At 46.7% G+C, this 25,510-nt stretch overlaps 1 protein-coding gene across 2 annotated transcripts in view; it reads left to right on the top strand.

Annotated features, from left to right (window-relative positions):
- The window catches only part of CSMD2 (CUB and Sushi multiple domains 2), a 645,193-nt gene that overhangs the window by 526,649 nt on the left and 93,034 nt on the right, over positions 1 to 25,510 (top strand). For both annotated transcript variants that reach the window (XM_068537861.1, XM_068537860.1), the window contains exons 38-44: positions 1,572 to 1,690; positions 2,196 to 2,265; positions 4,185 to 4,301; positions 7,190 to 7,399; positions 13,715 to 13,903; positions 17,568 to 17,745; positions 18,769 to 18,914. In XM_068537861.1, the coding sequence (XP_068393962.1) occupies positions 1,572 to 1,690; positions 2,196 to 2,265; positions 4,185 to 4,301; positions 7,190 to 7,399; positions 13,715 to 13,903; positions 17,568 to 17,745; positions 18,769 to 18,914 (1,029 nt within the window). The remainder of the gene's footprint in view (positions 1 to 1,571; positions 1,691 to 2,195; positions 2,266 to 4,184; positions 4,302 to 7,189; positions 7,400 to 13,714; positions 13,904 to 17,567; positions 17,746 to 18,768; positions 18,915 to 25,510) is intronic.

Raw genomic sequence — 25,510 nt, 5'->3', positions numbered from 1 at the left:
CTGGTCTCAAAATGAACGAGCTTTGTCCAGGTAGTTGGGAGAGGATTAGCTGGATCCCAGGATGTTCATCTCCTGGAAGAACTGAAATGTGCAGCTGGTCAGAAAGCCCTGGGGCAGCTGGAGGCCAAGACCCTGCAGGGTGGAGGATAGGGCAGGGACCTCCAAGACCTTCCTCCCACAGACCTCTCGGGCCTCACTCACCCAGCAGGGTGAAGTATCCTGGGCTCTTGAATAATTCATACTTTTCCTTTCACCCTCTGGTCTCTGTTCTCTCCAGTTTTGTTTCCTTATCCAATATTTAAATTTGAGTTCTTAAATGTTCCCTAGAATCTTCTCTTCTCTTACATGTTCCAAAGATAGAACTTCCCTAAATCTCTTTGCCATTCTACTGCCTCATTCCCAGGAAAAATTCACCTTTCTGAATTTTTTTTTGCTGTTGCTGTTGTTCAAAAGAATGGGTAGTTTTCTCAGTAGCTGGTGTTTATCATGCACTGTCCTCTCACAGTGGAAAGAACTAGGGGAAAACAGAGGTCTCCATTAGTATTTGGAGACTGCAATTCCTAGGAGCCAGTACCCTGTAGTTGTGTTTGTTTTGTAGATAATCTACAAACAGGGTACAGAAGGGGAGAATTAACTGCTATTGTAGAGACAAACGGTTTTGAAGGGTACTGAAAAGTCTTGTCTGCTGCTGTGACTCATATTTAATATTTATTTAATTGAAATGGAAATGAAACAGTATGCTTTCAGAAGTAATAAATTGCATATGATTTTTTTTAAGTCTTCCTTTGTTGTAAGCATGGCTTAAATAAAATCAAGCTATGCAATGTAAAGAAATTAGAATGGACTTTTCTCTGTGTCCTTCTGTCTTCCTCTCTCTGTCCTCACCTCTCTCCCCATTCCATTCTTCTCCCACCACACTCTTTTGCTCTTGCTTTCTCTTTCTCTCTGCCCCTCCTCCTCCTTCTGTCTACCACTGCCATTCCAGTAAGCAGGTCTCAGGTTACTAAGCTGTGATCACCCCACTAAATACTGAGTTGCCTTCTACTTGGACTGCAGGGAAGAGTGGGGCAAAAAGAGACAAGATGACGGTTGAGATGAAGTACTTTCAATTCAGTTTGATGATTGTTTTAATATTGTCCTGGAGTCTTTTGTCCCAGATGCTGGGATTTGTGGATTTAGGCCCAAAGAGCTTTCATTTCCAAGCACCACGTTCACTTCTTAAAAGCACATGAAGGACAAAAGTTGCTTGGGAAGAGCATGATGGAACTTCTTGGGGTATAGTTTTGAGCCCAAGGGCCTGTGGATGGCCAGAGTCCCCAGATGATACCCACCTGCCCCAGGAGGCTTTGGTCTGTTGAGCCTCTGTGCCGTATAAACATTCTGATTTTCTCATGTGCTGGGAGGTGAAAGGCTTAGGAAACCCTGGCCTAGAGGCTGGGAGTAGAGAAAGCAGAGAAGACACAGCTTGGAGACAGCTTCTCCTCCCTGCTGCCAGCCGTGCCCTCGGCCTGCTCTTACATCCACCTGATGGGCTTGTCCATTCTCCTGTTGTCTGTCTCTGTCTGGTCTAGCGGTGGGCCTGAGCAGTTGTCCAGAACCTGCCGTGCCCAGTAACGGGCTGAAGACTGGCGAGCGCTACTTGGTGAACGATGTGGTCTCTTTCCAGTGTGAACCGGGATATGCCCTCCAGGTACCTCCCGTTGACCCCCAGGGCCGGAAAAGGTGTCCCCTGAGCTGGGGTCAGCCGGCCTTCCCCCAGCAGAGCTGCAGTCACCAAAGAACAGAGAGAAGCCCCCCAGATACCTCAGGCACCGTTATCCCCTCCTGGGGCTGTTCATGCAAAAGACAAAGTGCTGACTTTAGCCATCTGGCACAAGCTAGCCTTGAATGTGTTCCTGCAAAGTTTCTGTTTGATTAGACTTCAGGAAAATTTAATTTTCCTTTGAAGGCAGTGAGGGACTCTAGTAATTAAAGGAGTCTCACAAGGAACCTTTAGTAATGAGAATTCTTTAGCAATAGCCGCTAATAAGCCTCCTTCCCCAGATCTCTCTTCCTCTGCCTCACTCCCCATTCCACAGTGGATCCATGTGTCTCGTTCCTTGACCCAAGGCCCCAGAACAAGCCCCCTGCTCCAGGTTGTACCTGCAATTGTGCCTGTGGGGGCAGCTAGCCCACCCTCTTCTTGATTCCTCCAGGGCCACGCCCACATCTCCTGCATGCCCGGGACCGTGCGGCGCTGGAACTACCCTCCTCCGCTCTGTATCGGTAAGAGAGTCCCTGCTTTTCCAGTTCATTCAAATCCATTTCTACCAGGGCTTCGAGTTCAGTGACATATCACTGGGATCAAGTTCGACTCCAAAGGAAGTTTGGTATTCCGGCTCTGCTCACAGGCAGTATTTTAGACTGATGTTTTTGTAAGCTGTAACTCTCAAGATTTTCCTGACTTTTGGATACCTTCACCCACCAAATGAAACATGACAGGAGGCTTGCCCATTCAAAAACCTGATGATGACCATTCTGATTCCAGATAATCGACCAAACCCCAGATGGAACCTCTGGGCACTTTGGGCTTTCCCCTGTGACTTCTTGTGGGACAGACAGATGGAATCCACTGATAGAGGAAAGCTGAGGGTTCCCTGTGAAACGAGGACTTGGTTTGGTTTCTGTGCCGAGTAGTGATGAAGAGATCATTGGATACAAGAAAAGGCAGGATCTCCACCCTCAGAAGCTTCTAGTCAGCTTGCGGCAGGGGGAACATCCCTTTATTGAAGGTCTGCCACGTGCCGGGCACGGAGCTACGTGTCTCCTCACCGCAGCCCTTCAGGGCAGCTGTCATCACCCTCATTTTTGCAAATAGGAAAACTAAGGCTTTTAGGATTCAGAAGAAAGTGGCAAAGTTGGCAATGGAAACCTAGGTTTCCCTGATGCCCCGCCAACTGTCAAGTGCAAATCTAGGCTAACCTTCGGGTAGGAAGCAAGGTGAGCCAAGGGCGTGGCACTGGAGCATATGACATTTTCCTTCAGTGGTCTCACCAGGACACAGACCTGGTCATCTGCAGAGCAGTCAGAAATGGGAGTGGTCAGCCCAGGGCCCTTTCCCCATCCTGTATCACAAAGGCCTTGCCCGGGGAACTGCTCATAGAACAGAAGATGCCGTGGCTGAGGGTTTACTGTGTGTTGCAGCCGCTGTTCCAAGTCAAGCGAAGTCCTTTCTGTTGTAACCTCATAACCGCCCTGTGACACAAGTGCTGGGTGGGGGAAACTGAGGTTTGGGGGTTTGGGGTGGAGGGAGTTAGAGCTGGCCCAAAGTCACTCAGGAAGTGGGAGCATTGGGATTGTGACCCCAGGGGTCAATGCCCAAGTCCCCGCTTTGCACCCGGGCACTGATCCCTTCGGGTCTGTGTGCTCGAGTAGTCCTCTCCCCAGAAGGCGTTTGCATAGACACGGCATATGGCCTCCCCTCCGCTCCTTTCTGTGGCCTCCCATGACAAGCTAACCCCTTTCTGCTCACACAGCCTTTTCCTAATAAGATGTAAAAGGAAAGAATCGACGTCAACTGACCAGGCTGCAGTCGTGCCCCAGCCCTGCGTCTTCAGGTGACTGTGACTGAAGTCACCTCGATTGGACATTCAGATGCCCCAACCCCTCCTGGGCTGAAATAATCACAGTCACTTTGGCTCAGGGCGTGTGTCCACGCTCTGAGGGTGGGCTCGTGGTGGGGCTCCTCTGTTGACCACGCGGTCCCATGGAATATGTATTTGTAAAGAGCCTGGCCTCATGCCAATGCATCCCCGTCCCCTTCTTTCCTATTTTTCAGTCCTGGAAGAGTTGACTGGACAGTGAGGAGAGGGAGATTTGGGGGATAGTGTAGGAGATGGTCACACTTCTCTTGGGGCAGACCACTTTTGCTGCATGACCTCACTAAGGAAACTGACTTTGAAGGGCATGCTCAAGGTCAAGCATCCGTAACTTGGGTTTGTGGACGGCTGGGCAGACCTAGGATATGCTTCCCTTCCTGGATTTACATACTCAGTTTGGCCCTTGTCTGCAGTTTTTTTAGGGAGATGAATTATAGGTTCCTTTGGGTTCTCAAAGGGAAATTGACTTGGGAAAGTCCAAGTGCTGCATGGCCCCGTACTCACCTCACTGCAGTCCTAACGCTCTGTCTGGTCTCACGGTCACAGCGCAGTGCGGAGGAGCAGTGGAAGACATGGACGGGGTGATCCTGAGCCCCGGCTTCCCGGGCAGCTACCCAAGCAACACGGACTGCTCCTGGCAAATAGCACTGCCCGTGGGCTTTGGTAAGTCTTCACTCCCAGGCCTCTGGGCTTAAAGCAGCTGTCTGTGGTTGTCACTCAGCATAACCTCGGCTGAGTCCATTTAGCTCTCTGCCTCTCTGCTTCCTCAGCTGTCGACCTCTTGTGCAAGCGTGAGAATCAATTAGGAATGGTAGAGATGAACGGGCTTTGGGGACATAAAATAGGGAAAAAACTTCAGGGATTGCCATTATTACTTTTATCATTTGAGCAGTGAGCTAAAATGTGGAATGAGAAATTAATCAGGGCTGGTTAAAAAAGAAAAAAACAATCTATTTTACTGAGACTGGACTTCAGCCTGTTCTTTTAATTCCAGTATCTAATTTCTCATCCTAATTAAATTGAGCCAAGGTCAACGTGAAATTGAGTTTGCATTCTTTATACTCACCTTCTAGCTGGCCTTAGAGGTTGGGAGATGTCTTTGTGTGTGTGTGTGTGTGTGTGTGTGTGTGTGTGTGTGTGTAGACACAGGGGTTGATGTGCTGTAGAGGAAATTGATCTGGGTACAAAATTAAATTAGTGGAGATTCATGTGTTGTGCACTGGGAATGTAATCTAACCCCCAGTATTTCTGTTGAAGAGATAAAGGATTTATGCTGAATGGAATTTATAGGCTGTACACATAAGTCATCTTGCCCAAGTCATTTCTCTGCTCCTACGAATGAAATGTCCCGAGGAGATCACTGCTGCACAGGCCTGTGAACCCCCAGTCTGTGACCTCAGGAGTGAAGACCACCTCTTTTGTCCTTTATTTTTCATCCTAGAGTGGGTCTTCCGATGGAGAGGAGGCTTTTAAGAGAAAGTGATCTAACTAAAGATCTAAAGCTTACCTGAGGGGAGGAGAGAGGTTGTGACCCTCAGAAAATGGAGTCATATTAAGTACCATCTTCTGAAGGAAACTGGGGATGGATGATCAGGGTGCAAAATGATGACTTTGGCAGCCTTGGGAAACTCCAGATTTTGAGACACTGAGGGAAAGAGGAGCTGGGAGACCCTATAGCTCTGCATCCAGGCATGAGTCAGAAGAAGCTCAGATGATAAAGGGCTGGAGGGAGGGCTCTACATCCAGAGGAAAACAGAAGTTTAAGTGGGAGGTGCATCACTTTCTTTGTATGTCTTGATGTTCAGCCACCAGAGACCTCTATCTTTAAGTCCTCCAGGAAGTCATCCTCTTGCAGGGACCAGTCACAGAAGACCAGATCCCTTGCTTTCAAGTTAGTGTTGGACTCCAAACAGGCCCTAATGGCACCTGCTTTGTGTTTAAAAGCCGCTGCATTTACAAACTTCTGCCACTAGATGGCGGCAGTCAGGCAGCTCAATTCAGAAATTCTGCAATCCTTGAAGAGCCCCTTTTATGGACGTACAGCCCCGGTGTTGGGATGACGCATGGGCGGTGGGCTGGAAAGCATAGGTTCCGCAGATAAGTACAAAGGTGCTCAATGTAAAATTATCTGTAATTTGGAAACAATATACATGTTAAATAATAGGAGAGTGAATAGTGTGGCTGGATAATTCATTAAATGGAATTAATTAATATGTAGTTAAAATCAATGAACTGTATCTTTACATATCAACAAGGACAGACCTTGAAAAACACATGCTAAATTTAAAAGTTTACAAAACTGTATATACAGTATAATAAGATTCATGCAAATATTTAAAACAAACCAGATATGTATTTAAGAATCTAAAAACATGAACCGGAAGGCTATCTTCCAAATTCATGGGAGTGACTGCCTCTGTGGAGAGAAGGACAATGGGAGAGGGCAGGAGACATGAAGGGTCTTCAACAGTATATGCCAAGTCTTTATTTTATTTAAATAATCGGATGCAAAAAATTCACGCCTATGTGCTCATGCTAAGCAAATTATAAAGTACAGATGAGCAAATTATAAAAATTCCAATTTATCTGTAATCCCACCATGCAGAAATAATCACTCACAACTTAGTCCTCACCATCAAAATGTGACCTTCATGAAGACAAGGGCCTTGTAGATCTTGTTCCTCCCCGTGCAGTGCCCACCTAGCACAGCCCTGATGCATGGCAAGAGCTCAATAAATGTTATTAGTGAATCAATGAATAGTCCTCCAGTTTTTTAATACAAAAATTAGAATTGTATGTTACATACTACTTTGCAGTCAGATTTTCATAGTTAACATTGCAGACTTCTTTCTATGCTTAGAAATACATTTCTTCAATAATAGTAATCTAATTTGAGAAATCTTATCAATAAATAAGTATCAGTAGTCCCACCTTTATTCTTCAAAGAATATATTAATATGTAAGTTAAGATGTTAATGAGATGCATTTAACCTGTTGGGTTGCTAGGAGATCTTGATTAATCCAATAAGATCCCAAAGTATAAACTTCACTTGGCATCTTAATAGAACCAATAGGACGATGTATTCTTCTAATTTCTGAATTATCATAAGTGTTCTGGAAAATACCAGTATTGAAGTTCATGTCTTTTGATTGGGTGTAGTTATGTTTAAGTGATGGTATTTTTAAGTAAAAAGTTTATTTTAACAAAGCTATCTTTATACTGATACTACACATATGAATCCTAAATTTAATCAGGTGTTAACCCTGAACTTCGTTTTCCATAAAATAAAACAGACTCAAGATGGCACTCTGAAATGACTGATGCCTTTCATTTCGAATGAATAATATAAATACTTTTAAGTTCAGTCCTGCCTGAAGACGAGAGACTGGGCTGGACTGGTGACTCCCCACATGTGATCTGGGAACCCTAACTGGGTGGGCAGTCTGTAGTGGGGACCCGTGGGCTCTGGCAGGTGATGCTTTCATGAGGTGGCACGTGGGATGCGGGACTGTATTGCTTTGGGCACTGTCTGTCTCTGTCTTGCTCCCAGGAGCTCACATCCAGTTCCTGAACTTCTCCACCGAGCCCAACCATGACTTCATAGAAATCCGGAATGGCCCCTATGAGACCAGCCGCATGATGGGCAGATTCAGTGGAAGTGAGCTTCCCAGCGCCCTGCTCTCCACATCCCACGAGACGACCGTGTATTTCCACAGCGACCACTCACAGAACCGGCCGGGATTCAAGCTGGAGTATCAGGGTGAGGACAGGGAGGGCCCATCCATCCCCACCTCTTACTCACAACCACCCGTCTTCCCAGCCTTCTGCGTAGGGGAGGAGGGAACCCAGGAAGGGCGGGGAGGTGGGCGGCAGGCCCGACCACCGTGACATGTCTCTCTGGCCCACAGAGGCTGTTGAACCCCTTTGACAAGCCCTTCCCAGGGCGGCAGCCCCAAAGCGCCTTCTCAGGCTCCATCCCCATCCCGGCCCAACAGCCAGCAGCTTCCCCTGAACGAGTGACCCATCAGTCCCCCTCAGGCATCCCCGAGTGTCCAACCAGCCACTGCCCCTTGGCCTTGAGAGGCTCGCTTCCTCCTCTGGGTCCTCCCCTGTGTGTCAGTTATGCTCGGCAAAGCTCCTCCTCTGACATGATGGAGGATTCCAGTAACAATTCTTGTAACAAGCCCAGAAGGACCCACTGAGCCTTAGCGATGAGACAGGTGCGTTTACTCCCGCTGAGGGTTTCCCTGTTTGAGGCCGGACCACGCTCACCGCAGCTCCCCCGTCCTGAGCTGGAGTCCTGTGACCGGCCCACTTCTCCTGGAAAAGCTCCATCCACTCCAGCTCAGGCTTCCCCTGTGGAGGGGCCATTACCCGTGCCCGTGCAGCTGTGCCCACCTATGCAGCGGTACACGGGCCCTGATCGGACCCGACGTCTCCCTCGGGGGCTTTCCTAGTGTGACTGACTGAACCGTTTGTTCTAACCTCTTTGCCCAGATTCTTCCACTGAATTTTTTTTCATGTGTTTAGACTTTTTTCCAAGGCTAGCACATGCTTGTCAAAAAATTAAAACATCACAGAAGTTTTTGTGAGCGCATCACAGAAAGTCAAAATTCTCCCATAACCCTGCCTTATGCAGAGACATCAACTTGTAACAGTTTGCTTTTCCCATTTTTTCTGTACATATACTGATATAACTATATTTTCAACCAAAATTGGATCACTATAGATACTGTTTTGCAATCTGCTTTTTTTAAGTTAATTTTTAATTACACAGTCTACAAACACACCTACCGTGTTAAAAAAGAAAGGGGGAGGGAGAAAGAGGAAAGGAAAGAAGGAGGGAGGGAAGGAGGGAGGGAGGATGGAAAGAAGGGAGGAAGGAAAGAAAGGAGGAGGGAAGGAAGGAAGGAAGGGAGGGAGGAAGGAAGGAATTAAGAAATTAAAACATTACAGGTAAGGCCAAGCTTTCTTTGTCTACAGCCTCCAAACCCAGAATTATTCCCCAGAAGTAACCACTATTGTTTTGATGTGATCTTTCCAGATCTTTTCCCACACGGTGCCACTCCTAGTTACATGGTTCTTGTGAAGAATATGTAATACGTCATGATTTTTTTGGTTGTGTTGTCTATGGTAATATAGAGTTTCTATATACATACCATTCTGACATTTGGCTTTTTTATCCCTTGTCAGAGATGAATACTGACCAAGGATTTGGGCTTGTCACTGCGGGAAAGCCTTAAAGGGTACCCCACCGTTGGGCCAGTTATACAGGCGCTGCCCCCTCTGGGGACCGTCCCTGAGTATGGTCAGGGTTGTTACCACCTGGGAAGCCTCAGGAGGAGGAGCTGGGACCCTCACACCAAGGCAGCAGCAGGGAGAAGCCGAGCCTCTTTCCCAGAAAGTGCCACTTTGTTGGTGGTAACTCAGCTGCCCACCCAGAGGGCCTGTATGTGGACGCATCGCAGAGGCCGACCTTAACTCAAGGAGCCTGTGCCTGTGAAGTGTACACAGCCTCGGTGGGCAGTGAGGCCTGTCCAATGGGTCATGATGCATCCCGCGGCCACAGTCTGTCCCAGGAGAGACTCAGGCCCAAATACAAGGTCAGGGTGCCTCTCTGGGACAGACGCATGCCTCTCTCAGGCTTCCTAGGTATTAGTCTCCTAGGGCTGCTCTATCAAAGTACCTCAGACTGGGTGGCTTAAACAACAGAGTTAATCTCTCACAGTCTTGGAGCCTGGAAGTCGCAAGATCAAGGTGTGGACAGGGTTGGTTCCTTCTGGGAGCTGTGAGGAGGGATATACTCCATGCCTCTCTCCTGGCTTCTGGTGGGTTGCTGGCCGTCTGGCATTCCTTGGCTTGTGGAAGCATCACCCCCATCTCTGGCTTCATCTTCACATGTTGTTTACCCTGTCTGTCTGCCTCCAAATTTCCCCTTTTTATAAGGACACCAGTCATATTGGAATAGAGCCCACCCTAACGGGCTCATTTTAATTTCCGTAAAGGCAGGCGAAGACCCTGTCTCCAAATAAGGTCACGTTCTGAGATACAGGGGTGGGTTAGGACTTCAACATGTGAATTTGAGGAGGACACAATTCAAATTGTAACATCCTCTTTCAGGCCCAAGGGCTCTCCTGGAGGCTCCTCCTCTTGGATAAATGCAAGGTCTGATTACGCCACCATCGTGACAGGGACAGCCGCTCTGGGGCCCACCCGTGCCCTGTGCCTTCACCCCTGTGACGGGCACAGCCCTGCCCGCCAAGCTTGTGTGGTGGGACCAGACGCTCTCGCTGCATTCCCCACGTGCTAAATCCGCTTTGTCCTTGTCAAAGCTGCCCTCTGAGTCCCGCAGACTCCATGGACTTCCCTCCCTGTAGAAGAGACCTAACTACCCCCATGGAGCCCTGGTCTCAGCCCCTCCCATGCTCGCCAAGCCCTCACCTCGGAGGAGCTTCGCCTGCGGCTCCTCTGCACACGGGCCCTGCACTAAGGCTTCCAGACACGGGCCGGCACTCTGGGTGAGCGCCACACGCACCAAGGCTCCACATGTTCAGAGGAAGCCGGTTTCTTGAAGATGCTCGCTGTGTGGGGGTGGGGGGGGGGCAGGGGTGGAAGCAGGGAGGAGGGGTGGTAGGTTTGCCTTCAGAGGACCAGCGCCTTCACCTGCGTTGGCCCAACTGTGTGAGAGGCCCAGCAACATCCACTAGGGTTTCCACTCTGTGGTAGCCCAGCTCCTCTCACATTTTACCCCAGCACTCGCCTGGATGTTCCCTTGGGTCACAGGCCCAGCTCTTTCCTCAGCACCTGCCCGCTGCCCCAGTCCTGATGGCCCCTGCGGAGCCACTCTTGGTGTCAGGGCAGCTGCCCCCCTCAGACTTGACCTCAGCTTCCGTTAAGCCTTCTCATTTATGATGACCCCAACCTCCCGACTAGGTTGTCTCTAGTGCCAGAGGCCCAGGCGCTCCCACCAAGGCCTCCCAATGTGCCAGGCCCAAATAATCCTCCCTGCCCCGTAGACCCACATTCTTTAGCCTGACCGCTCGCCCCAGGTTTTTCCTTTATGAAAAGACCTGCTTCATGAAAGAGCCACCTGTCACCACTGCCGCCACGTCTATAGAGCAGGCCTAGCTCTCTGTGGTCCCTTGACTTTCTTTGGAAGAAATCCAACTCCTTACTTTTCCTCAAAATCCCTCCTGTTAGACACTCTGAACTTCCTCGGCTGGGGTTCTCCTTTCCCTTCTTCAGGTAAATAGTCCCATAAAGTTTTCAGTAACAGCATAAGCTACTCCTACCCAGGTCTCCTAGTCTGACAGGCTTAACTTATTCCATTAAAATTTCTCAGGAGATTGTAAAAACACAAGAACTTAGCAAAATGATGACATTGTTCCAAAATGTTAGACATCATCATTATTAGTATTTTTAATATGGCACTTTGTTTGAAATTGTATCTGTTCCCACTGGAGCATCTACTACTAGTATCCCTAAGGAGCCCTTTCCTGGGAAAGTTAATGAGTCCACCTCTTAGGGGTCATGTCTGCCCTCTAGGCCCAACCTCTCCCTTTTTTTTTTTTTTTCATCTTTTAATTAATTTTTATTGGAGTATAGTTACTTTACAGTGTGTTGTGTTAGTTTCTACTGTACAGCAAAGTGAATCAGCTATACATATATATATCCCCTCTTTTTTGGATTTCCTTCCCATTTAGGTCACCACAGAGCATTGAGTAGAGGTCCCTGTGCTATACAGCAGGTTCTCATTAGTTATCTATTTTATACATAGTAGTGTGTCTATGTCAATCCCAATCTCCCAATTCATCCCACTCCCCCTTTCCCCCCTTGGTATCAATACATTTGTTCTCTACATCTGTGTCTCTATTTCTGCTTTGCAAATAAGTTCATCTGTATCACTTTTCTAGATTTCACATGTAAGCGATATTAAACGCTATTTGTTTTTCTCTTTCTGACTTACTTCACTCTGTATGACAGTCTCTAGTTCCATCAACCTCTCCCTTTGAAGCTTCCTCTGGTGGAACGGGCTCTGAGACTTCTCTCCATGTGAAAGCAGTCCTGGTACCCTCACTTCAGGGTCTCTCTTTGTGAAAAGCCCAGCTCCTTCCGCTGGAGACAATTCCTGTAAGAGAGACCCAGCTTCTCTCCTCCAGGCGGCTTCTGGCTTCTCACGAGGCCTCAGTCTTCAGGCTCCTCCCCATCGTTGGGTCCCCCTGTTCCCACTGAGGCTTCTCTTTAAAAGCCCAGCTCGGACTTCCCTGGTGGCGCAGTGGTTAAGAATCCACCTACCAATGCAGGGAACCTGGGTTTGAGCCCTGGTCCAGGAAGACCCTACATGCCGCGGAGCAACTAAGCCCGTGCACCACAACTATTGAGCCTGCACCCTAGAACCCATCAGCCACAACTACTGAGCCCGCGTGCCACAGCTATGGAGCCCGCGTGCCGCAACTACTGAAGCCCATGCACCTAGAACCCATGCCATGCTCTGCAACAAGAGAAGCCACCGCAATGAGAAGCCCGCTCACCGCAACAAAGAGCAGCCCCTGCTCACCTCAGCTAGAGAAAGCCTGCCCGCAGCAATGAAGACCCAATGCAGCCAAAATTAAATAAGTAAATAAATAAATAAATGAATAAATAAAATATTTTACCAAAAAAAATAAAAAGCCCAATCCATCCATTCAGTCACCTCCCTGAGCTACAGGCTCCCTGCTTCTACTAAGACTTTATTTGCCAAATCGCCCAAACCCTCTGCTGCTAACAGAGCCATGTTCCCTTTGGCTGACCAGCCCACCCACTCTCTCTAGAACTGCTCGATTTTTCAACACAGCCAACTACCTTGATGATATCCAGTGAAACCTGCCCAGTTCTTCCCACAGACACCTCCCTGCACGATACTGAAAGGAAATACATAATAGCCACCATCACAGAGGGAGAACTTCGCAATGGCACTCTCATGATGACTGTTATTTATGTTGTTATTGCACGTGATGATGCACTGGCTTGCATGGAGCATTCACTGGGTCTCAGCTCCTCCCCCTGAGAACTTCCGCCATTGGAGTGCTCCCTCTCCGCCCATGGCTGACTTTCCGTCTGGTGGGCCCAGTTACTGTCCAATTAAGTGAAGGCTCTGCTCTGTGACATGCTCAGCAGATCCCTCAACGACTGCTCCCGGTGGGCCAGGACTCAGCCGCTCTCATTAAGGAGTGTGAGGCAGGCACACTCATACTCAGGGAAGCAACTTCCTTGTTCTTTGGAGGGACTTTTACCCCAGCTACTCTGTCCTTTGCCGCAGGTTTGGCTTCCTCCCACCGCATTTCTTCCTTCCTGATGGGCTCTCATTTCTCAGAGTTAGAAGGGCCCCACTCATGTCCTCACCTGACCACTTCCCGTGTTTTTGACCTTGGTGGTTGAACGAGGTCAGCAACAGGAAAGAGTGGAGGTCATTGCTGAGCCCCAGTGAGGTGCTCAAAGAATAATGTTCACAAATGTGAAGTAGATAGCTAGTAGGAAGCAGCTGCATCGCACGGGGAGATCAACTCGGTGCTCTGTGACCACCTAGAGGGGTGGGATAGGGAGGGTGGGAGGGAGACACAAGAGGGAGGAGATATGGGGATATATGTATACGAATAGCTGATTCACTTTGTTATACTGCAGAAACTGACACAACATTGTAAAGCAATTATACTCCAGTAAAGATGTTAAAAAAAAAAAAAAAAAGAAGAATGGTTCAATCTACCCTTGTCTTCCTTGGGTCCCCTATTCCCATGGAAACAATGATAACAGATAGCATTGATTACGTTCTCACCATGTGCCGGGACTGTGCAAAGAGCTCTGTATATTTGATCCTACTGGATTCTCAAAATAACCATTTTCTAAATAAGAAAACAAAGGCGTAGAGAGCTTAAATCATTTGCCCAAAGCCAATAGCTAGAAAATGACGAAGGCCCATCTGAGTCCATGTCTTGGTTCTCCACCACTATGCTAACTAACTCCCTGGTACGCCTATATTCTGGTCAGGGAGAAAATGCCCAGAGAGAAGAAAGTAACCTTCTCTCGTGATCTTTTCCAGCCTATGAACTTCAAGAGTGCCCAGACCCAGAGCCCTTTGCGAACGGCGTTGTGCGGGGAGCTGGCTACAATGTTGGGCAGTCGGTGACCTTCGAGTGCCTCCCAGGGTATCAGCTGATGGGCCACCCTGTCCTCACGTGTCAACACGGCACCAACCGGAACTGGGACCACCCCCTGCCCAGGTGTGAAGGTATGTCCCTCCCTCATCCCTGGCGATTCTGTTTAGGGACACTGATCCAGAGAAGTCCCAGCCTCCACGTGCCTGCTCTGTGGGATCACCCGTGCTGGGAGGTCCTGGCAAACTTTGTCCATCCTGTTTCCATAGAGATGAGACCGAGCCTATCCAGGAAGAAGGGTCCTGGGGACAGAGTTCTGGGCCAGCACTAGGGAGGACCTGGAGGAGATGTGGGTCACAGCCAAAGGAATACATACTCAGCCCTTGGGAATAGCCAACCTCATGGGTTAGATGTCCCCAGTCAGAAGGGAAGACACTGATGTGCTGAGCAGTAGAGAGAGGTAATCATGGCACTTTCCTAAAGGGAGACGAGAATAAAGCATCTTTCTAGGAAATTCTTGTTCCTCTCTTCACACCTCCCAGCTTATTCTCCCTCTCCTACATGAGGCTAGAGAGATCTGAGTTGATGATATCAGGGAGCTAGAGGTGGCACTTTCCTGGGTCTTCATTAACCAGAACCAGGATGGAGGAGGACCAAGAGGTCATGCTGTCCCTACCCCTGTCTGCACACCTCAGTTCCATTTTCCTTCCTTTTCCTGGAGGAGAAGCTGGGATTTGTCTTGAAAGGGGAAAATATGGCAGGAGGACAGTATAATCCAGGAGAAAGCACCCCAGTTCCAGAATCAGACCGCCCTGGGCTTCGTCTCTGAACCACTTCACCTCTCTGACCTCCAGTTTCTTCCTTAGCTTCTCACCTCTGCTTCGTAAGAGCTGAGAGGGTTGCAAGATGGCTCATATAAAGCGCCCAGCACGGTATGTGGCCCAAAAACGATGAGCCGGACGTATTAACTCTCCATAGATAAAGAGACCTTGTTTGCACAACTGAGCTGTTCTGGTGTTGGAATATAAGATCATAATCTCTAAAACTATTCAACTTCCAGTTCGTTTTTCGGATTTTCAAAACCATCCTCGTGTATAACCAGTCCATCATTCTGGAATTGTTGGTTGGTCACCTGCTATATGACAAGCTTCATTGTGGACTTTTGCTCCCTTTTTACTCCTTTTTATGGCATCACAGGAGAGAGGAACGAGCAGTGCTTCCTCCATCAGACATCTTGAGCCACAATCCCTTCTCCCTCCTAAGAAAGTTCTTCCCTTAGCTTCTTTTATTTATTTATTTATTCATTTATTCATTTATTCATTTATTCATTTATTTATTTATTTATTTATGGCTGCATTGGGTCTTCGTTGCTGTGCACGGGCTTTCTCTAGTTGCGGTGAGTGGGCGCTACTCTTTGTTGCAGTGCGTGGGCTTCTCATTAGGGTAGCTTCTCTTGTTGTGGAGCATGGGCTCTAGGTGCATGGGCTTCAGTAGTTGTGGCATGCGGGCTCTAGAGCGCAGGCTCAGTAGTTGTGGCGCGTGGGCTTAGTTGCTCCGCGGCATGTGGGATCTTCCCGGACCAAGGCTCAAACCCGTGTCCCCTGCATTGGCAGGCAGATTCTTAACCACTGCGCCACCAGGGAAGCCCTCTTCCCTTAGCTTCTTAGACACCATCTTCTCTAGCTTTTCCAGTTACCTTTCTGCCTGTGCCAACTTTTTGGTCATCTATTTCTTTGTCCCTTAAGTGTTGCTGTCCTTTGAATTTTTTTCCCAGACTGTCTTCTTTCCCTCACATCTCCAAATGCCATCTGTATCTGCAACCTTTATCTCTTTCCTGAGCTCTTCACCTGTACATCCAATTCCTTACTGAATATCTTCTCCTATCCAGAGGCATCTAAATCCCAGCGTGTTCAAAAGGGAAGTCATCGTCCTTCTGCCTTTACATTGAGATCCTCATCTAGTGAAGGGTGCCTCTAGTCCCCTGGTTATTCAGCCTTCAATTTGGGCAGCCTCCCTCTCCCTTATCCGACCTAGTCACCAAGTCTTGCTAATTCCACATCCTAATTGCCCTTCAAATGCATCCACTTCTCTCTGTGTGCTGCCTCCACCTTAATCCAGGCCACTTAGATGAGGCTCGTCACTGGGCTCCCAGCCTTCAGTCTGTGTTCCTCAATCCACTTTTCACAGTGTAGTGAGGGTGAGCCTTCGAAACCATTCATGTACGCCAGACACTGCCCTGCTCAGAAGCTAGCAAGGCGCCCCCATCTCCCTTGGGGTAACGTCCAACCCACTTGGGGTAGCACACGGTGTGCCTCAGGGCCTGGTCCCCACTTACCTCCCCCTGTTCTCCACTCTCTCAGACTTTACGCTCCAGCTCAGCTGAAATACTTTCCATTTTCACCGTGTGCCGTCCTCTCCTGCCCCTGGTTCTGAGCGCGTGCTGGTCCCTTCTTATAGAACATTGCTCTTCTCTCCTGCCTTACCTGTTTAGCCCTTGTCATCCCTCAGGTCTGAGTCTAAATGTGAATTCTGCCAGGACTCCCTCACCCCCTCACAGGACCAGATGAGGGGCTCCCCCAAATGTTCTGTGGCATTCCATGTTGATGGCGTGCTCCACGCTGGGCTGGAGATGTCGGTACACTTAGCTGTGTCCCAGGGCACTCACAGTCCCATGGGACACACTCACAGATCAGAATCACGTGCCGTGGTATCCTTGCTGTCCTTTGCCTCCCCTGGCCATGCCTGGCACCGAATGGAGGTTCAGTACATGGAGGAGGGATGGCATGCCCGTGTGCACCAGCTTCAGGATGCGTTCACATTCGCAGGAACCCTGGCCGCCGCTTGGAGGCATTGGGACTCTTTCTTTTCAGCCTGTTCCGGCCCCATCCACATCTCTGCATGATAACCCATGCCAACCAATACACTCATTATTCTGGACCAGGGTTTTTTTTGTTTTTTGTGGTTTTTTTTCACCCAGAACCTCTTTTTATTCTCCTCCATGGTGATTAAATCCAAATACCATGGAGACTTCCAGGACTCTTTATACCCCTGCCTAAAACCTAGATCAGAGTGAGTCTAAGCGTAAGTTTGCTCTGGGGAGACAGAAGATAGGGAGAGAAGATCATGGCTATGCAGCACATGCCGCCTCCATGAGCTAGCGCTGGCTGAGCATTTTACACGGAGCAGTTCATCTGATTGCCACCACGATCCTATGAGGAGGGAAGTCTTAGTCCCATTTTCTAGGTGAAGAAAGAGAGGCTACACTTATCTAGTCAATTATCTAGTCAATTAATGGTTTAGCCATAATTTGAACCCAACCATAGCCTCACCACAAGAATCCGCAACTCTTAAGTCAAGACCAAAAGTACCACTCCAAGAATCTCAGAATAAAAAGAGAAAGAAAGAGATACTATCATAATTTCTTACCTCTTCCCAGCAGCAGTACTGAAGCCCTGACTCTAGTATTCCTAGGAAAGGAGAGGGGGTAGCTTTGGTGTGTCCTTCCTTCTGGACAGGTCTCTTCCACAAGAAAGAGAAAGAGGGGGGCCAGGGGCTGAGGCAGGCCCACAGAGGACCTGCACTGAAGATGGAGGGCCACTCGGGCTGTGGTGTGTTGGGAACAGCAGGGAAAGCCAGGCCTGGCCCTCCCTCAGCCCCATCTCCTCTCCCCATCCTGCCCAGCCTCCTGGAGCAGGATGATTCATGCTGGGGGCTGGGACTGCATCAGGATGTCATTTGAATTCTCAGGGGGGAGGTGATCTCCAGCACTCATCTGTGTTTGTGTCCTCTCCCTGGCAGTGCCCTGTGGCGGGAACGTCACCTCTTTCAATGGCACTGTGTACTCCCCGGGCTTTCCCAGTCCCTACTCCAGCTCCCAGGACTGTGTCTGGCTGATCACCGTACCCATTGGTCACGGCATCCGCCTCAACATCAGCCTGCTACAGACGGAGCCCTCTGGAGACTTCATCACCGTCTGGTAGGACCAGCTGCCATGTCAGCAGCCAATGAGAAAGGGGCACTAACTGGGGTCTAAACTGGGTCACCCGTCTATTTGTCCAGAACACCACGAGCAGAATGGTTTTAAATGGCTGTCAGCCTCTTGGGTCTCAGATAAACATAGTGGAATGAGGACTCAGCTTCAATTAGCCTTTTTGACTCCTTGGAGGGAAAGGAATGGCAAGACAGTGGTTCCCAACCTGGAGTCCTGCTGGGGGTCAGTCAAAGTACCAACGGGTGTGGGAATGGGAAAGGGCGTAGATGGGCAGACTTTTCTCAGTATTTCCAGAGTCCAAACCAAAAGTCTACATTTACCTAAGATAAGCTACCTGAACTAATGAAAGAGCTTTGGAGTGGAATTTTGTGAAATCCCACTGGCCATCTCATGCTGAGCCAGTGCTGACCACAGAACTGTCCGCAGTGAGAGAAATATTCCATATCTGTGAGGTCCAATATGGCAGCCACTCTACATGTGACCATTGAGCACTTGAATGTGACTAGAGTGACTGAGGAGCTGATTTTTAAACTATTAAAGTTTAAATAATTTAAAAGTAAATAGTCCCATGTAGCCTAGTGGTTACCAAACTGGCCAGCTCAGCTCTGAGTTATATAGTTAGCGTATCTTGAGTTAATTTTAAAATGGAAATGTGAATTATTACTTGATAGGTGCAGTTTCCTAGACAGCTTTTTTTCCAAACCACTGAATCTTTGGACAAAGATATAATTTAAACATTTCTTTGTTTGGAGGTTCTGGGAATCAGCAGAAGATAGTGGGATTCTCTTCTCAAAATTTCCAGGGCTGGATAACTGTCACCTGACTGCCCTGGATTGATCTCTCACTTAGTTTCCAGACAATGGCTAAGAACAAATGGGAGGGAGTGGATAAGGTTCCAGGGAAGGCAACACAGGGATGTCTCTTTGCTCACTGAAGGCCGCTGACACACCAGGTGGAACAGGTAGGCATGGTGACCCGTGACGTGCAGCACCTTCTTTCCTGTTGCAGGGACGGGCCGCAGCAGACGTCCCCACAGCTCGGAGCCTTCAGCCACAGCTTGGCCAAGAAGACACTGCACAGCTTATCCAACCAGGTCCTGCTCAAGTTCCACCGTGATGCGGCTGCGGGTGGGATCTTCGCCATAGCTTTCTCCGGTCAGTATGGAAGCCTGGGGGTGGGGGGCAGACTCTCAAGTCCTGGGCTTGATTCCTGGCTCCCGCGTTTGCCAGCTGTGGGACTTGGAAGAGTAACATAGCTTCTCCGCCTTGGTGTCCTCAGGGTTATGAGAATTCAATGTGTAGGGTATGTGAGAGCTCCCAGCACAGGGCTCCCTAAATGTGAGTCTTCCTTCCCCTCCACACCAGCAGGGCGGAGAGGCCCATGACGCTGATCCTTGGCACCAAGTTCAAGTTCAGAGGCAGCAGGGTGAGGCTTCTTTCTTATCCATCATTCACACCAGCTCCCTGGCTGGTCTATCCCTTTACCTGTGCCCCGCCCTGTCCCTCAGCACATTCTAGAGGCTTGTCCCACTCCAGAGGAATCCAGGGCCTCTGTCGACCCCACAGGAACTACTGTGCACAGACAGAATCAGGGAGAATTCAAGTAGAGGAGCATGAACAATTCAGGGTGCATCTGTCCTTATCGACAGCCTACTTTCTTCTAAAAGTCCAAGGTTATGGACCCAGGTATTTCCTCATTTTTGTTATAGTGGACACAGCATAGAAAAACTTATAAAAAGTTCTCCGTGGGTTTGTGCCCAGCCATGAAATAACCCCCCTTGTTTACAATTTGCAGAACATTGCATCTATTTGGACTGGAAATCAGGAAGGCTTGACTTTATTCCTGGTTCCTCAAGTCAATGTCTGACCTTGTGTAGGTCTCTCCCCAGCTTGAGAGCTCAGTTTCTTCACCTGTGGAATGAGGGGCTTGGAGTTTGTGACCTCTAAGAATTCTGTGAGGTAGTTAAGCAGCTGTTATTACCCCCAATTTACAAATGAGGAAATGAGGGCCAAGGAAGGCAGGAGGGCCTGCCCAAAATTGCATGGCTATAATTGGGAGGAGAAGCCAGTCCTTATAGCTCTGCACTGACTGCTCCAGTGGGACCGCACGGTGTTACTGCCTCACACGTGCATTTATAGAAACATGAATGCATTCAGCCCTAAAAGTCCTTGGGAGAGTTAGTGATATCGAGACAGAAAGACAGAAACAACATTGTTGAGAGCATCGGAAGCTCCAGCCGCTGTCCCCAAGGAGCTTGGGCCCAGGTGAGCATGATATGGAGATGAGAAACCCACCATCTCATTCTGCCGTGGTACCCACACACCCCTCTTGTTGGGCACACTTCTCACCCCATTAATGGGACCCAGGTCTTGAAGGCTATGTCATTCTGACTCCAGGTGACTTGCCCATAGAGTGATAGAATGTGGACTCCAGAGTCACACAGACTTGGGTTCAAATATCTGCCACATATTAGCTATGTGACTGTGGGTCTGTCGTTTACCTTTCTGAGCCTCGATTTCATTATCCACAAAATGGGAATCATATCAGTACCTAACCTCACAGAGTTAAATGAAATCATGCATGGGAATGCCTAGCTCTAGGCACAGAGTATAAAAGGTACTCAATAAATGGCAGTGTTAATAATAATCATCATGATTATCATGATCATCATTATTATTATATTTAGAGATTAACAGGATCCATATGAAATCACCTCAGTCCTAGGCCAGATCTCTGGTCCCTGCTCTTGAGCATTCACCTGCGCCAGGACCAGGTGAAGGAGGCCCAGCCCTGCCCTGGGGCATCCTTGTTCCCAAGTTCTCCTGAGTAAGTCTGCCCAGGAGAGCACTTGCTTCTGTGTGTGTCCTGGCCACTGTGCCCCTGATGCCCTCAGATGAGACATGAGACCCTTAGGTGCTTGCTCAGACCATGGTCCAAGGCCTCATTGACTATAGAGCAGACAAGGGCCTGGGCGAGAGGATCTACTGCTAGGCCCAGGCCAACGGGCTCGGGGGGGACAGGCTCTTTGCAAGGGGCCAAGTGAGCAAGAAGGCACCTTCCACCCACTCATAGGGCTTTTGATAAATTGTGGAATATAGCAATGTGCAAAAATTGTGTGTAACATACATGTGCCATTTAAAGAAGGATAAGATGAACACCCATCGCTGAGCCTAAGAAAAAGAACACCAGTGGCTTTGAAGCCCCTGTGCGCCGCCTCCAACACGTTCCCCCTGCCCGAACCCCAGAGTTAACCACGGTCCTGAATTTTCTGTTAACCATTCATTGCTTTGCATTATAATTTTACTCCATAGGTGTATGTCTCCAAAAATATATACTGTTTCATTTCACATGTTATTTCTGTTATGTAAATAGAATTGTTCAATAAGTGTTCTTCTGTGACCTGCTTTTTTCACTCAAAATTAAGCTTTTGAAATTCATGCGGATGCATGTGACTAGATTTAGTTCATTTTTCAATGCCGTGTAGTATTCCATTGCGTGAAAATAGTGATTTATCTAGTCTACTGTTAATAGGCTTTCAAGTTATTTTATTTTCAAACAATATGAGCATTGTTGTACATTCCTTCTTGGAGAAAAGAGTTTCTCTAGGGTACACGCCTGTGTGGAATTGTGAGGTTGTAAGTCTTCACATATTCAGTTTTACTAGGTAATGCCAAATTGATCGCATGAAGTAGTTATAACAATTTACACTTTTCCTAGCAACAGAGGTAGAGCTTCTGTTGCACTACATCCTTGCAAACACTGGGCTTTATTGGACTTTTAAATTTTTGCCAGCCTGGTGGATAGCATTTCACTTTTATGTTGAAGATGAGGATGAGCATCCTTTCGTATCTTCATTGTCTATTCATGTTTTCTGCTCTGTGAAATGCCTGCTCCCCATACAGCTTTCTTCCCCCAAGAAGAGATAACAAACAAGTAAGCAGACAAATAAAATCTTTGCAATTTGTAATATGTGCTATGAAAGAAACAAGTAAGATAGCAAATGAAAAGGTAGAGAATCTACTTCATGTAGAATAATTGGGGAAAATGTGTCTTAAGAGTTGGTATTTGAGACTAGAACTAAAGAAAAAGAAGGAGGCTGACTTGCAAAGAGCAGGGATTGGGAATGGGATGGGGGAAAGAATGTTTGTCTTTTTATAGCCAAACATTAGCCCTAAGTAAATTTCCTTTCATATAAGAACCAAAAAGAAGAAAAATACCTTAAGGAGACTTATGGCAATATTCTACAGTATTTTTTTTTTTAATGACAAAATAGGATTAGAATTGCAGAGAAAAATGCCCTTGGAAACATATAGTTTAGGAAATAGAAGTAAATTTTGGAAAGCATCTGCTTCCAGCATAAGAGTCTAGGTAACATGGACTCCAAGTAAGAGCTATCTGGCTGAGAGGCTAATAAAAGGGGAAATCGTACCCCACCTGATAGGATGCAGTGAGAAGGACCCAGCATCACTTCTGTAATCGTCCCATCAAAGATGTACAACCTGAATCTAATCATGAGGAATCAGACAAACCTAAATTGAGGGTAATGTATGTAATACAGTGTTACATACTAGAAATTAACTGGCATATAATTTTCAAAAGTGTAAAAGTCAAGAAGGTCAAGGAAAGACTTTAGAACTGTTGCAGACTAAAGGAGACTAAGAAACATGACAACGAAATGCAACGTATGGTTCTGAACTGGATGCGTTTGCTATTAAAGACTTTATTGAGACAAGTGGTAAAACTTGGATGGAATGTAAGGATTAGGTGGCAGCAACATAGTGTTAATTTCCTCCTTTGGTGCTTATATTGTGGTTATGTGGGAGAATGTGCTTGTTTATAAGAAATACATGCTAAAATATTCTGTGGTTATAGGGCATCATGTTGGCAACTTAATTTTCAACTGGTTCATGAGAAAAGTTTTGTGTACTATACTTCCAACTTTTCCTACACCCGTGTGATTGTTTTAAATTAAAAATTTTATTTACTAGGGGAGCTAGCTATAAAAAAGAAATGCAATTGCACAGTTTAGATTGGCATACGAACCAGCAAAGAGCAGAACTGACGCCGTAGAAAAACTATTCAGAGATGTGGAGGACAAATCAGAAAAGCTCCACATGAAGAGGGAAAAGGACAAGGACTTGAAAATGATAAAGAAGATGGTAAATAAGGAGATCCAGTGACCAAAGAACCAACGTACTGATAAGAAGTATTTATGAGTAGAAGAACCTGATGGATAGAATAGAAATAATAAAATAAAACTCTTCTGAGATGAAGGAAAATCTGTGCATGTAGGATAAAAGAGCTCACTGTATACCAGGAGAAATCAAAAACAGCCTGGCAGGTTTTCCAAATTATAAGGATGAAGGGTGGAGGAGAGCTACTAGAATCCAGGCTGAGAAAATCAACTACAAGGAGCCAAAATCAACAATTCTCAGATTAATTATATTTGGCATTTAATTCCAGAAAATTAAGGAGGCATCTGTAGAGATGTTCAAGAAAAAAAAAAAAATTGTTGGGCAAGAGACAGTCATTTGCAGATATCCAAGAGCTTAAAATTAGTGTCAACCAAAGTCTCAATTTGAATTGTTACTCAAGGATGTAGCCATCCAACAAAGGATGAACCACTAACTCAATATAGGGAAGTTGTTTAAAAGAAAAGATAAAAATGGGAAGCATTGATTAATCTTCCATGGAGGTGGAATCAATAGATATTATTCAATTATTGATTTTATAATTAGGAAAAGAAGGGTTCCAAGTATATATTTTAGTCATTAATAAATTAAAAATCAACTGTAGTACTGCCAAATTGCTAAAAGAAAAAAATGAAGCAAAATACAATTCACATATAAAAGGAAGGAAAACTGTAGAAACAGAGATACAGAAAACACAGAATAAGCACAAAATAAAATAGTTCAATTATTATGACAAATACAAATTTATTAAAGCCCAATTCCCTATTAAAAATACAGACTCTAAAATTAGGTTGAACACAATATAACTAGATTTTCCATACCAGGAATACAACTAAGACAATACGACAGCTTTAAAATAAAAGGCTGGATGGTGACATATTTGGCAAACACAGCAGTAACAATCAAAGAAAAGAGTAGAATTCAAAGCAAAAAGCATGCCATGGAAAAAGTGGATTCTTTCATATTAGAGAATAATCTGTAATGAGAATTTTTAAATGATAAGCCTATTGGGAAGGTTACAGGGAGCAGTCCACTTAGTGGTGGGCAGGCTGAGAATATGTATCAAAAGGTTAACACAGTGTGATTAACTGCAGTGGAACTATTTTCAGGTGTCTGCCCAGCTCATAATGCTGTCCTTAACAGCCCCTCTCATGTGGGCACCTGTCAGCTATGTTTGCACATCATGACTCCCCTCCACGTACACCCACAACCCCAGAAACAGTAGCTGGAAATAAAGGTGGGCACCTGACCTGACTCCAGCAGAGATAATCAGATGCTCTCTTTTGGGAACTTGAAATTGAACCTGAGAGATTCTGCTTCTGCCTGGACTCGTCTCCTGAAGAGAGAAGATACAAATCCAGGAGCAATGGATTGCCTGTCTTCTGCCGTCCAAGGAGACTGAGAAATAGAAAAGCCCTGTGTGCAGAAACAGAATCACTGAGACACATGGGAAAGTTCCCTGGGTTCCTGGTGGCCCTTCAGTTCCTTGTCCTCTACCTTTATGAAGTCTGGCTACAAATCCACCCTTGGGTTCACTCTTCTCGAAGAGGCTTCTTTTGCTTCTTCTACCCTCAGTTGATTTATGTTACTTACACCCAGGTTTCCTAATTAACAATGATCTAGGACCCACCCATCCTACTTCTGGAAATTGTTCAAAAATATGTGTATAAAGATATTCCTCGAAGTGCTATTTATAACAGGTAAATTAGAAACAATCCAAACATAAAATAATAGGAGATTAGGTGTGCAAATTGTGACATACACACACAAAAATGGAGGAAAATATAGTCATTAAAAATCATTCATGTAGAATACAATTCATTGATGAAGGCAAATGTTTATTTTATATTGTTTATATTGTTAAACTGATATTTTGGGGCTCAGATAACTAAAGGATGCTGTGATTATGGACCCCTAACCTAGACCACAGCCACCCCTCCTTGTGAGGTTCTTGAGAAAGAGATATATACAGGGAATAATGGCAAAGGAAGGCATTTTAACATTAGCTGGGCTTGAACCCTAAATCCAAATGCAGAGCCTAGAGTCATCGGGTAAACTGAACTGAACCAAGTGAACTGCATTTTTCCCTAAGCTAATTTGGCTTTTTTTTTTTTTAACATCTTTATTGGAGTATAATTGCTTTACAATGGTGTGTTAGTTTCTGCTTTATAACAAAGTGAATCAGTTATACATATACATATGTTCCCATATCTCTTCCCTCTTGCGGGTCTCTCCCTCCCACCCTCCCTATCCCACCCCTCTAGGTGGTCACAAAGCACCAAGCTTATCTCCCTGTGCTATGCGGCTGCTACCAAACGTAAAATACATAGCTAGTGGGAAGCAGCTAATTTGGCTTTAAAAGCTTTAGAGATAAGGCCAATTCAACACACCCATCAGCATGAGGAGGAACGTATCCAGAGTGTCAGTGGGAAAGAATTCCATGTTCAATGAATGACCCACAATGACTACTGCTGAGCTGACGGCTGCATGACATAAGCAAATGAGCCCTGCCCACTAGTTAGCATGTTAACACATAATGGAGTCTAAGCTGTATCAGT

The sequence above is a fragment of the Eschrichtius robustus genome, chromosome 3 (genome assembly GCF_028021215.1).
Source record: "Eschrichtius robustus isolate mEscRob2 chromosome 3, mEscRob2.pri, whole genome shotgun sequence".
Lineage (NCBI taxonomy): Eukaryota > Metazoa > Chordata > Mammalia > Artiodactyla > Eschrichtiidae > Eschrichtius > Eschrichtius robustus.
The sequence above is the reverse complement of the archived record's forward strand: the minus strand, read 5'-3'. Positions and strand labels throughout refer to the sequence as shown.